The sequence below is a fragment of the Ornithorhynchus anatinus genome, chromosome 1, assembly GCF_004115215.2.
Source record: "Ornithorhynchus anatinus isolate Pmale09 chromosome 1, mOrnAna1.pri.v4, whole genome shotgun sequence".
Taxonomy (NCBI): Eukaryota; Metazoa; Chordata; class Mammalia; order Monotremata; family Ornithorhynchidae; genus Ornithorhynchus; species Ornithorhynchus anatinus.
Window position 1 is genome coordinate 26,694,863 of NC_041728.1, and position 13,967 is coordinate 26,708,829.

At 54.4% G+C, this 13,967-nt stretch overlaps 1 protein-coding gene across 2 annotated transcripts in view; it reads right to left on the reverse strand.

The window, feature by feature from the left end:
* Window positions 1-11,748: 11,748 nt before the first annotated feature.
* Window positions 11,749-13,967, reverse strand: part of HOMER1 (homer scaffold protein 1) — an 89,508-nt gene continuing 87,289 nt past the window's right edge. For both annotated transcript variants that reach the window (XM_029061866.1, XM_029061865.1), the window contains one exon: window positions 11,749-12,150. In XM_029061866.1, coding sequence (XP_028917699.1) covers window positions 11,962-12,150 — 189 coding nt within the window. In that variant the 3' untranslated portion in view covers window positions 11,749-11,961. The remainder of the gene's footprint in view (window positions 12,151-13,967) is intronic.

The following is a 13,967-nucleotide window of genomic DNA, read 5'->3' on the forward strand; positions in this document are numbered from 1 at the left end:
CAACAGAAAAGTCCACTTAGAGCAATGGAGTCTCTTCCCCCCGTTCCTGACGCACCAACCTTTGGAAGGAAAACGGCACCAAACGGGGAGTGTTACGTAGGGCTGAGGGCCGCCCTACCCAGCGGATATTGGGTGTGTTCTTCCCTCGTGCCCCGGCCCGGGGCCTCACGTGTTGGAAGCGTGACTTGGAAGCTGCGGGTGGAGATCCCAATCCTGTGGATCTCACTGAACTCGTGGTGGGTGGCGGGTCAGGTGTCTCGGAGGGGTGGAGGAGCCCCCTTCGACCCTTCACCGTCGTCCCCGGCGGGGTTGCGTGCCACCTCCGCCACCCCGGAGGAAGAACGAGGTGCCAGAAGACGCTTCGGCTCCATCGGGAAAGTCTTCGAACCCCTCTGGCTAGAAGCCCAAATCCCCTCCTCGCACCAGTCAGCCCCAGCCATCCGTGGAGCGGAAGGGGGGTCCTGTGAAACTCTGGAACAGCGTGAGCTTTTCAGAAAGGTTTGCACGGCGCCTGCCTCAGGGCAGAGGAAAGGAATGTGTCCGTTTATTTTTCTATAATCTCCCAAGCGCTGAGCACAGCGCTCCGCACGCAGGTAAGCACTCGGTAGATACGACTGAATGAACGGGTGGGTAGGCCTGAGGCCCCGAGGAGCCAACCGGCCGCGGTAAGCTGTTTCCCCTCCTCAGGAAATCCGGCCCCTCCGGCACAGCGAGGGGGACGAGCTGCGGGAAGACAGGAATGCGGCCAACGCTAACGCAGCTAAGGGACGAAAATCCAAACCGATCAGCCACCGCCCCGGAAATCGATCGATCACAGGTATTTATCGAGTGCCTACCTTGCGCAGAGTCCTGTATTAAGCGCTTGGGAGAGTACAACAGCAGGCAGGCCTGTTGTCTGCCCACGAGGAGATTACAGTTTACAGGGGGAGACAGACATTAAAGAAGTGACACGTACATAAGTGCTGTGGGGCGGATGGGGTGAATATCAACTACTTTAAAGAGGTACTGATCCAAGTGCGTAGTTGACCGAGGGAGAAGGAAAAAGGTCTCGATCGGGGAAGGCCTCTTGGAAGAGATGTGATTTTAATAAGGCTTTGAAGGTGGGGAGATTGGCGGTCCGTCCTAGCGAAGGGGAAAGGGAGGGGGGTGAGATGGGTCAGCGGTGAGAGGGATGAGATGGAGGTACAGTGAGTAGGTTGGCGTTGGCAGAGCAAAGTGTGTGGAATGGACTGGTAGGAAATCAGCCAGGAAAGACAGGAGGGGGCGAGTTGACTGAGTGTTTTAAAACCGAGGGTGAGGAGCTTCAGTTCGATGCCGCGGTGGATGGGCAACCACTGGTGATGGTTGAGGAGTGGGTGGTTGTGGACAGAATTTTTTTAGAAAAATCATCTGGGCAGCAGAGTGAAGTATGGACTAGGAGCGGGGAAAGTCAGGAGGCAGCGAGGTCAGCACGGAGCTCGACGGAGTCACGGAGGGACAGGAGAAGTGCTCGGATCAACACGGCGACAGTTTAGATGGAGAGAAGGGGGTGGATTTGGGGTAGAATCGAGAGGTCCCGGTGACATTGAATTGGTGGGTTGAAAGAGATGAGTTGAAGATAATGGCAAGGTTACAGACTTGTGAGATAGGGTGGGTAGTGGAGTTGTCAACAGCGACGGGAAAGTCGGGCAGGAGGGGGATAGGGTTTGGGATGGGAAGAGGAGGAGTTCCGTTTTGGACATGTTAAGTGTGAGGTGTCGGCAGGACATCCAAGTAGTGATGTCTTGGCGGGCAGAAGGAAGCGTGACTGCAGAGGAGAGAGGTCAGGGCTGGAGAGGTAGATTGGGGAAACGGGTGTAGATGGAGAATGGAAAGGGACCTGGAATTGATGAGCCTTGAGGGACCCCCCAAGTTAGGGGGTGGGAGATGGAGGAGGAGGCCACAAAAGAGACTAAGGAAAACCTGGGAAACGTTGTGGGGCGACGAGGAGACGGAAATCAAATGTGTGAAGGGAGCTGGGTACAATTACAAAAAATGCTGAACTCTGTTAGGAAGGGGATGACGGCCCTTTCGAGACTGAGTTTTGTCACGAGGACACCCAGCCCCGCCTGTGTGGCGCTCCGGTCCCACAGCTGCAGAAATCATGAAATAATCGAGATAATAAGATAATCCAATCGGACACAGTCCCTGTTGCTCGTGGGGCTCAAGGTCTAAGGAAGGAGAACAAGGGTGGCATCCCCATTTTACAGATGAGAAAACCAAGGCCCAGAGAAGTTAAGTGACTTACCCAAGGTGGGCCAGGAGGCAAGTGGCGGCATCAAGATTAGAACCCAGGTCTCCCGACTCCCGGTCCCGTTCTCGTTCCACCAGGGTTTATTAAGGATGCTGCTTCCCTAATAATAGCGTGATAAAGGGGAAAGAAGAGCAACCAAGATGAGCCGGGGGAGAAATCTCCATACCGAAATTTTTAAAAGGGCACTTTTGGAGATGAGTTGGCTGGCGGGCAGAGAGGCAGAAAGCCGGCCAGGGCCGTGACGGGGCGAGTGCTATCCCAGTGGTGGAACACCACGGTTTGTTGGATTTTTTCGGATTTGTTAAGGGTCAAGCACTGTTTTAAGCACTGGGGTAGATAAAAGTCAATCAGGTTAGACGGTCCCAATCCCACATGGGGCTAACCGTCCAAGCAGAAGGGACAACAGGCATTAAAATCCCATTTTGCAGACATAGCAACTGAGGCACTGCAAAGTTAAGTGACGTACCCAAGGTCACACAGCAGACAGGTGGCAGAGCCGGGATTAGAACCCAGGTCCACGCTCCTTTCACTGGGCCATGCGGCTTCCCTGCGGTGTCCTGGGATCGCTTCCGTAGCTGCCTCTGTGACAGCGTATTTATTGAGCGCTTACTATGTGCAAAGCCCCGTACCGAGCGCTTGGGAGAGTACAGTGCAACAATATAACAGACCCATTCCCCGCCCACAACGAGTTTAGTCTAGACATGGAGACGGACATTACTAGAAATAAATCAATGACAGATGGGGACATAGGGGCTGGGGGGTTGGGAATGAATACAGGGAGAAATAGGGGATGAATAGAGGGAGAAAGGGCGACGCAGAAGGGAGAAACGAGGTGGAGGGAAAAGGGGAATGAGGGGGAAGGGGGAAGCGGGGAGAAGATCCATGGGAAAGGGGGGAAGGAGAGCAGAGCACGGGGAGGGTCTTTGGAAAAAGGGAGGGGGGGGAGGTCAGGGCCCCGACCCTGGCATTCCCGCTACCGCTCAGTCTCCATGCCCTCCTTGACTCTTCGTGCTCTTGCTAAGCAGCAAAGATGGGACAGAGTTAGGACGCAGAAGGCGTCCGACCTAACACCTTTTTTTAATGGCATTTGTTAAGCGCTTACTATGTGCGAAGCACTGTACTAAGCACTGGGGAGGATACAAGGTCACCGGGTTATCCCACGTGGGGCTCACAGTCTTCATCCCCGTTATCCAGATGAGGTCACTGAGGCCCAGAGACGTGAAGTGACTCGCCCAGAGTCACCCAGCTGGCAAGCGGCGGAGCCGGGATCAGAACCCATGACCTCTGTCTCCCAAGCCCGGGCTCTTTCCACTGAGCCACACTGCTTTCAGAGCAGGATGGCCCGACGGGGCCCCCTCTGACGCCACCGCCGGGGTCCTCGCCCGGGGGCTCCTCCGGCAGAGCGGCGGGTCGGTCACCTCGGGCCGCGGCCAACGGGGCCGCTGACAACGCAGGGCACCGCCCGCCCCCTCCGCCCCGCCCCGAGGGACCGGTTCTAGCCGCACAGTTGGGGAATCTGAAAGCGGCCCCCAGGCTGGCCGGTCCCCTCCCTGACTTGGCCGGGTTCTTTCCCTGGCTCTGAAGGTTGCACGGTGGACGGGAAGGAGAAGCAGCGTGGCCTAGTGGAAAGAGCACCGGCCTGGGACTCAGAAGGTCTTGGGTTCTAATCCCGGCTCCGCCACTCGTCTGCTGCGTGACCTTGGGCAAGTCGCTCTACTTCTCTGGGCCTCGGTTCCCTCATCTGTAAAATGGGGGTGGAGACTGTGAGCCCCACGGGGGACGGGGACTGTGTCCAATCCGATTTGCTCATCTTCACCCCAGCGCTTAGTACAGTACCTGGCACATAGTAAGAGCTTAACAAATACCATTGTTATTATTATCATTATTATCATCATTAAGGTGTTGAGGCTGCAAGGAGGTTTGGGAACCCCCTCAAAGGTCTTCAAAATCAGGTGGCCTCTCAGAGAGCTGTTCCGCAGCTGCACGGACTTTTTTTCTCATGGTATTTGTTAAGCGCTCACTATGACACTGGGCAACGGCATTTATTCCCATTTTACAGATGAGGGAATGGAGGTCCAGAGCGGTTAAGATACCAGCTCTTTCTCCTCCTCAGCCTGGAACAGTATTGATCCCAACGCTTGGACAGAGTAAGCGCTCAGCCAAACCCCTAACTTATCCATCGGCTGAGGAAAACCGACTCACCGTGATGAGAATGTCCATCTCGAAGCAGCGGAGGCGGCCGTCTCCATGCCGGGATCTTCCTTCGTAGAACCGAAGCCTCAGGTGACGTGTGGGCTCGCCGGCCGGGGTCCCCGGGGGTCCACAGAGCAGAGACCAGGCTCCCCTCTGGCGCTCCCGTGTGAAGCAGCACGGCCTAGTGGCTAGAGCCCGGGGTTGGGAGTCAGAGGACGTGGGTTCTAATCGTGCCTCCGCCACTTGTCTGCTGTGCGATCTTGGGCAAGTCACCTCTCTTCTCTGTGCCTGTTACCTCATCTGTAAAACGGGGATTAAGACTGTGAGCCCCACGTGGGATAACCTGATTATTTGTACCTACCCCGGTGCTTCGAACAGTGCTTGGCACATAGTAAGCGCTTAGCAAATACCGTAATTATCATTATTATCCAAGTTCCACCCCCTCACCCTAGCAGTCCCCCCCCATCCCACAGGCCCATACTTCCTTTTGCTACCTCACACCCCCCTTCCCCCTCCCCGGATGCCTTTCTTGGGGCCCGGCCGGACTGCTCAACTGTGCCGCTGCGGCTGCTGAGGGGGCAGCGGGTTCAGGCCCGCTGTGGGGTTGGCTCAGGTGGCAGGCGGCTTGGTCTGAGCCCCCTGGGCCCAGCCCTCATCTCCCCTGGCACATCCCTGGGGCCTGGGCTCCGAGGCCAGCCGGACTTCCTGGGCTCTCCACGGTGGAAACAGACCGCTCGGGCAGCTCTGACCGCTTGCTAATCTCCTGTTTCCACCTCGGGTCCAGGGACAGACACGATGCTTCGTGCTCGTTCCCTCTCCCCCCAGCCCCGCACAGCGGAGGGGGTGTCGTCTCCCTGTCCAGCCAATTTTGTTCCACGCTCTTCCGACGGCTGCCGCTCACGGCATCCCGCCCCAGTCTGGTCTGCAGTGGGCCAGGCTGGTCGGGCAGCCCTCGGGGCCTCCCCACACCTGGCAAGAAGCCGCACGCCCCGCCGCCTACTCTCCGAGTCACTCCTTGGCCTCCCAACTGCGCCCGGCAGCAGAGGGGCAGAACCCCCTCCGAAGCGGACGCATCTGATTCTGGCCCACTGGGGACTCCACACAGCAAGGAGGTGGGGCTGGAGCACCGGCAGCCTCGACCGGGGCCGACTCGGCCCCGGCCGGGTTTCTCTCCCCACCCCCGGCACGCTGTAGGAGGCCAATCCGCCTCGACCCTTACGGGAGGCGGGGAGGGACAAGGGAGAAACCTACCTTGGCCGGAAAACTACCGGAACCCGGGTCTCGTCCCAGCCGGCCGCAGGAAAGGTGGAGATGCCGGGGAAGGTGGAATTCTGGCTGAAGGTGGGGCTCCATCTCTCCCCAGACGTGGGAACTCCAGCAGAAGAGCCAACAGAGAAGGCTCTGTCTCCTCTCCGGCCCCTGCTCGGACGGTTTCTGCCGCGCGCCATCTGAGGGGTCAAAAGAGCAGTAAGTGACCAAGTGAGAAGGCTGGCATCTTCAGCCATCGGCCCAGGGGACGGGGGCCATCTGGGCTCTGTCCCCGAGAAAAGGGGCCGGGGCCCCCGTGGAGGGGAAGCTGCCATCAAGGCACTGGGCTCTTTCTCGACCGCCACGGTCCTTTCTCCCCAGACGCCGTCTTACCTCGGCCGGGATGGAGCCCCACGGACCCGACTGCCGGACCCCGGCGCGGCTTCCTGGGCCGGCTGCAAGAGAGAGAAAAAGGCGTGTTACTGCCACGCGAGATCCCGAGAAGCTCGAGCTCCGCTTGGAAACGGACCGGACTCCCGAGCACGTGCGTGGGCCCGAGGACACCATTTCCCGGCTCAGCCTGGCGCTTTGGAAGCTTCCGATGCTGACCCGAGACAGGGAAGGCTGTCATCGAACCCCCATCTTGGAGACGCCCGGACGACCCAGTACACTTCTCCCACCTGTCACCGCAGTGTGGAACACAGGGTCTCGGCCGCCTTTCCCTCGGCACCGAGAGAGCAGAAGTAACCCTGTGACCCCAGGAGATGAAGGAGAGTACTTCATCGTGATTCTCTTGCAGTCTATAACAGAACCCGGCTGTGGAAGCAGCGTGGCCTAGTGGGTACAGCACAGGCCAGGGAGTCAAAAAGACCTGGATTCTGATTCTGGCTCCGCCACTTGACTGCTGTGTGAACTTGAGCAAGTCACTTCGCTGCTCTGTGCCTCAGTTACCTCATCTGTAAAACGGGGATTAAGACTGTGAGCCCCACGTGCAACAGGGACTGTGTCCAGCCTGATTAGCTTGTATCTACTACAGTACCTGGCACATACACCCTTAACAAATATATATTTTTTAAAGTGCATGCTCTGTTACACAAAGGCCTAGTAGATCCAGCCTTAGTTTCGGTTTTGAGTTTCTCATTCACCAGTCCCCAGATCAAGCCACCAGACCCTCCTCACCCATCTGTGTTGTGACTATCCGGGGCTATAGAGAGACGGGATACATGCCGGGCTGAACTAAATTTAATCGATCAAAATCCATTCTTCTACGTGCATCCACTAGGGTGGCCACCTACCTTCTCCCCTTCTAATTTTAGCATTTTACAAAATGATTTCTTGATAACAGAAAGACCATTTCTGCGTTAAGTCCCTGTGTCCAATCTGATTAGCTTGTAGCTGCCCCAGCGCTTAGTACCGAGCTTGGCACGTAATGCTTAACACATAACACGATTATCACCTTTACTACCATCACTGTTAAGTCCAACAAAAATCCAATCACCTAATCAGATCCAAAGCACCTACCAGTCGCCGCTCCCCCGTACCAACTGTCACCATGTCGATGCCCTTCTCTCCTTCCTCCGGAGTCACCTTGATGTTGGCAAGTTTGGAAAGAGTTCATCCGAAAATGAACTGGACCGTGGGAGAAACTTCCTTTGGTCACTCTTCCATCCTTTCACGCGGAAACCTCAACGGATCTGTACGTAAGACGTGCCTTTCCCTTTTGGAAGACTATCGAGGAGGGGAGTGTCGTGATTTTCGGATGGGTCCCCGTCGGTCCCAGGCGGACCGAGGCCGAAGAAAGCTGCCATCCTTTTCCGATTCATCTTCGGAATAACAAGCGAGGAAGGTCAGCAGCCTGATCTCGGACTAAATGGGAGATGAGACTGATGCTGCCTCATCTAAGCACTTGAGTACTGCAATTACACATACATATATCTACCCTCTATCGCTTCCTTTTCGCCGGTGTTTATTTCGTCTCCCCTCCCAGAACGCTAGCTCCCTGAGGACGGGGATCGTGTCCGCTAACTCTACCGTACTTCCCCCCGTGCTGAGTACAGTGCCTGGCACACGGTAAGCACTCAAATACTATTGACTGACTGATCTCTCAGTCGTGGAAAACACAGACACTTGTTTCTGAAACCCGAAGATGCCTAATCCACATTTTTCTGCCCTACCTGGGTGTCCCGGACTGGTTTACAATCGGGGGGCTGGGGAAGAGAGCAGAGAGGCGGCGCCAGGGTTCGAGTGAACGTTCCGGGATAAGGTCAGAGCTTTTAGTGGCGCGGCGTGCGGACTGAGCGCCGACAGTGGCGGGCTGCGCGCCCTTCCCCTCGAGCCGCACCGTGGGGACGACCGGGGGGTCCCTCGGGGTGGTGGCAGCAGCAGGAGGCGGCGACAGGGTCGAGGAGCAGAGAGGCCGACGGCGGGACCTCCGGCCCACGCGGAGGCTTGGGTTCGAGGGCCTGGGGAGGTAGAGTCGGACTTCCTCCCGGAAAATTCCTTTCCAAACCCTTTCCGTTACCCTAACTGGGCCCGAGCCCTCTGAACTACCTCTTACCTCAGAAGGCCCGATGACGCCATCTAAGTGGGTCCTGCGTTCTTTCCCGAGCCACCTGAATCCACGTGCAGAAACTCTAATATCTTCAATGCACCGTTTTCGTTCAGTGAAGAGAGAATTCAGGACACTTTAGTAAGGATTCTTACAGGGTTCTAACTGGGGCCGTACGATGTATTTTAAAACTCTCCCTTCACCATGCCTCACCCGAGAGAGGGGCTACTACATCAGAAGTAGCGTGGCCTGGTGGACAGAGCTCGGGCCCGGGAATCGGAAGGACCCGGGTTCTAATCCCGGCTCCGCCACTCGTCTGCTGGGTGACCCTGGGCAAGTCGCTTCACTTCTCTGGGCCTCAGTGACCTCATCTGTCAAATGGGGATTAAGACCGTGAGTCCTATGCAGAACAGGGACCTTTTCCAACTTGATTTACTTGAACCTACCCCAGCGGCTTAGTACGGGGCTGGGCACATAGTAAGCGCTAAACAAATCCCATTTTTTTAAAAATAAAAAATCAGAACCTCACATCCATGGCCACGCCGTTAGCCACCCCATGCCGGCCGACCAGCACATAGAGAGGGGGAAGAGTTTTATAAGGGCCGGGGCCCCCCTTCCATCTGACGGTTACAAAAGAATCGCTTGTGTCTCTTCCGGCTTCCTCGGACGTCCGACGTAACCGGGGGCTTCTCCACCGTCCTCCGGGGAGGGCCAACTTCTTGGACACTCTGAGTTCAGCACTGGAAGAAAGAGAGAGACTGCAAGAACAAATTTTCCACGCAGGGCAATCCTTATAAAACTTTTATGTCAAAGTGAGGATTTCACAACATAACACACGAATGCAAAATCCAAGAGCACCCGTTTAGATTTTAAGTAACCGTTGCCGTCACGTGCACGCTTTTCAATAACCTGAAAAATTTAAGAAAAAAAAGAGAGGAAAAAGTACATTCTCCAGAGAACAGCAAATGTATTTCAAAATAAAAATTGTATTTTTTTTCTCTTTTTTTTTGTTTTTGTACAAGACCCCACTGGCAGGCTACAGCACCTAATACTGTTCTCGGGCCACTATGTCCCGCAGGTCGATCTAAATATAGATGCATTGTATAGAACACTCGTCTCTGGGAAAAATTAATTTTTCAAATATGCAAACTATTATCTCAGTACAGAAGTGGAGAGGTTACAGTAGGCATGCCACCTAATAAGGACCATTAGAGTACAACTGCTAAACACTCACCTACTGTAAATGAACATTTAAAAGACTCTTAACAATAGGATCTTATTTATATGTGTACGCTATGTCCACCTTATCCCAGATACTGTACATGCCTGGTGACAATCAGGGGATTTAAAGGTACAGCCCTCAATAGATTGAAATGTCTACAAAAAACAAACACCAGTGTCCGCAAGGGAAGAGGAAAAGAATCGCAAAAAAATTCTTTCCGGTTTCAAATTTCATTTCAGTAGGAAAATATGAAAAATAATTTCTGCGTACATGCATATGTGTATGTATATAGCGAGTTACACATATGTCACACACTAACAGAATTCAAGTGGCAACATTGGGGAAAACGTCTTCCCACATTTAAATGATACTTCTGTCAAATTTTAAAAATACTTTAATTACTACATCATTAAAATAAGCATCCACTTGCCGGGTCATCGACTGACATTTCTATTATAACCTCATACCTAAGTGTTCCTCTCCCAAGAGTTAATTTCTACAGGTCGATTTAAAGCTCATCCTCCACAGGCTTCCCGGTGACCGACGGATATTGCTGCGTCTCCCGTTTCTTACTCCCGTCAAGTGAAATACGGACCTCGCCTACAGATAGCTCTCAGCCGGGAAAGGGTCGGACAGAATTCCCCCTCTCGCTAGCAGGTGAGAAACTATCCCGGACTCTACAGAGGAGACGTACGCGATGTCGTACACGGCGGACGGTACAGGACGGTTTAAGCGTTTCATATAAACCATGATCCTGGCCTGGTAAGGAAACCTGGAATTGTAGAAATAAGTCGTTTACTTTCACACTTCCGAATAGAAATCGTAGGTGTGCGCGTCGCCTATCAACGCACCTGGAGATAAACGGACCCGTCCCTCCCCCCGACACACATTTTCTAGTAACGCGGATCTGTCCGTCGGTGCGGGGGGAGAAACGGTCTGTCCTACAAATCTGTGACCTGGCATCGTTTCCTATTTAACACTTAAAATAATGGGAGAGGGGGAGGGGCAAACAGAGTCAGTGCATCTTTAGGCTCCAAAGGGGCGGGCCCTTGCTCGACTCATCCTTTTTTAAGAAAAAAATGTACCGTCTCCACCCTTCTAGACACGGCCCGGCGAGGCCGGGTTTTGACGCCTTTTCCGCTGGGCCCGCCGGCCCGGTGCGTCGGGCTGGCTGTTCGCCTATTTCTCTTACAATAAAGAGAACGTTTAGAAAGAAAGGCCCGTGCGCCCAAAGTCTGCCGAGACGCCACCCGGACCGTTTCCAAAACCCGTCCGCCGAGGCTGACCTAGTGGAGGAGATTTCCGTTGGCTAACTCCCGCTGGGCCGCTCGGAGGAGCCGGGACGGCGGAGCGGATGCTGCTCCACTCGGGGTGGCTAGCCGCCCGCGGAGGCCGCGAGCCTTCTCCTGGTCGGGCCAGCTCCGTGTAAACGTGTGTGATTCCCACCCCCCTCCCCCCCCGCCCTCCCCCTTCCTTTGAAAATGGCTCGAAGCCCAAACAGCCCACGGCCATTAGCGCGCAACTAGCGAAGCGGATCGGTCGTTCGGAAAAAAGATTCCTAGCCAAAAAGAGAGACGAACTATCTCACCGTCACTCCGCATTCTGTAAATACTCAGAGCACCATCAGAGCTAGACTCTCGACGGCTGGCTACTTGATTGTGTTTCTGTAGTGCGTGTCAGAAATCTCGGAAATTTAAAAATCATTTTTTTTTCCTCTACGGGACTCAGCTGCCTTCGTCGGTTGGCTTCAGAATGCGTAATACAATGGGAGGTGGCGTACGTCCGCAGAAATGCGCGGGATGAACACTGGAAAGGAAACCAGACCTGGAACCTCATAATAAAAGACCGGAGTAAACACCAGAGTGAAACATCTCCCAGTATAAAAAGGGAAGAACGCTAAACCCGCAGTTAGGTCGACTAGCTCTCAATTAGAGAGGCATCCTCTTTCACTCCTGGCAAGAATTAATTGGTCACGGCACTGCTTCTCAACAGTGCAAAATATCCTGAGAAATCATTAAGATTATAACCGAAGACACAGGGCTTTCATCGCCGAGTGTTTTTCGCCAAACACCGGCGATGAGAAACTGGAAAATTAATAAACGAGGAAATCAATTTAAAAAGCCGATGGCCTCCCTACCCTAACGCACACAGAGGGAACGTGACCTGGACACTTGATTCTCCCTCGGGCTGATATCAGCAAAAGATTGCATCGGATTACCGGTAATATCTCTCTACTTAGCTATGGCCAATAAATATACAAGGAGGTAAGTTGTAGTTCAAGTTTTTTTCATCTTTTCAACTAGCTGCAAGCTGAGTCCTAAAGTTGACACTGAAATGTACTTCCCCAATTGGCAAACGGTCCCTCCTCCTGAAGGAACGAGATTCGGATCTTGTGCAACTTGAACGCGGAGCCCAGCGGAGTCTTTTGAGGACAGACGGTGCTGCTTTAAAACGACGGCCACCGGCATTCCGACTGCTTTAGCTGCACTCTATGAGCTTGGCGAGGTTGTCTCGTAATTCTGTCAGCTCAAAGATTTTCCCGTCGAGGATTTCTAAAAGTGTCTTCAAGTTATTGCGAAAGGCTTCTTGCTCATTCTGACTCTTCTCCAGACGTTGCTCCAGGTCGGACAGCTGTCCTTCTAGGTCTTTGTTTCGGATTTCTACTTCCTTTGGTGGGAGAAAAAGGAAACGTGTTAATGCAGGAAGGGAGGGGAAGAGGAGGAGAGGCAGGAGGGAGAGGAACGTGAGGGGGATTTGGCCTGGGGGGAGTAGGGGACCAGGGATCAAGCTTCAGGGTAGTTACTGTGGCCACCTGACCGGCTAGAGGAAGCGTTCCATCTCAAACAGTGCCACCCAAAGCCAAACGGGCGAGTCAGTGGCACCATTCATAACCACGACCGCCACGGGGCTATCTGCGAAATGCTACCTATGTTCCAAGCGCTCGGGTAGATACGATACAGTCAGATCTGACGGTCCCTGACCTCTACGGAAATCACCGTCTTGACGGGGAGGAACCGAACCCCCATTTTACAGATGAGGAAGCTGAGGCACCGAGAAGAGAAGGGGCTCGCCTAAGGTGGCACAGCAGACAAGTGGCAGAGCGGGATCGGAAGCCAGGTCTCCCGTCACCCAGCTCCGGGCTCTGAACACTCGGCCACACCGGAGATGCCACTCAGGGAGGGCTTGGGGAGCACAGACGTAAGAGCAGCCTCAGCGCCTCTCTGTCGGTCTGTCAGGGTGGGGCTTGGACAACGCTAACGGGCAGGTGAAGAAATTCCTATGGTACCTACTCCTGATCCAGGAGCACAAGCCCCAGAGCAATCCGGCACTTGAAGCCTCCTCCTCCACCTCCTCCTCCCTCCCGTGCTCCATTCTGAGTGGGGAGACCCCCAGAGGTGCAGGGACCTGGCCAATGTGGAGCCTCGTGCTCTGGGCTCCAAAAGCAGCTTGTCTGACCTGCCAGAGAAGATTATGGACTGTCTCAAGCTAAAAACGTCGCCGGCCAGGAGGCCCCAAATGGGAGTGCCCGTGACTGGTGTTTTCATTTGCTCCAAGCCCAGGTTTGAGGGACCGTTTCCCCACGGATACCGAGCAGAGCTGTCTGCTGCGGTGATAAAGTGGGTGGGCAGGGGCAGGGAGAGGATTCTCTTCCATCGGAGGGGCTGGAGAGCCAAGAGCTTCCTCGGGCGGGAAAGAGATCGACCGGAAGGGAGGCTCAGCTGAAACCTGCTTTCACCGAAACCCGCTTTCACCGCCCTTTTGGGGAAGGGGTGGCCGCGGGCCCAGACAGACCCAGGAGCAGAAGGAGGGTAAGTTCTGGGTTGGCAACGGTTCCTTCTAGACTTGTGAAAAACCAAGGGACTCCAGGGTTGCCACTATCACTGCCATATCCGCGGAGAAATGGGAGAAACCAGACGGTAGGAAGCAAGCAGGAAGCAGACTCCGGCACACGACCTCAACTCTCCGATGCTGTCCACTTCCTAGCCAACCCTTCTCGGCCGGCTCCTAATCGCCCAGAACTACCAAAGTGGCTTTATCCGTAATTTCCTTACATTTATGCCTTTCACCCCTCTGGACTGTAAGTTTGCTGTGAGCAGGGATAATGTCTACCGATTTTGTAGTATTCTACTCTCCCAGGCGTTTAGTACAGTAAATGCTCCAAAAATACCACTGATTGGCTCGCCACCTGGCCCAGCGGACCTGATCTCCGTTGCTCCCTGCATCCGGGAGAGGAAGAAGGAGAAGCACCAGGAGTTCGAGATGACATTCTTATTCTCGGACTGCTAGTCCGTTTCCAAACCTCCAAGACAATTCCCCAGGGGTCCAGCTGGCCGGGTCTCGGTTTTTTGTTTTGTTTTGTTTTTTAGTTAAGCATTTACTGTGTTCCCGGCACTGTTCTAAGCACTGGGGTGGATATAAGGCAATCAGGTTGGACACGGTTCCTGTCCCACATGGAGCTCACAGTCTTCACCCCCATTTTACAG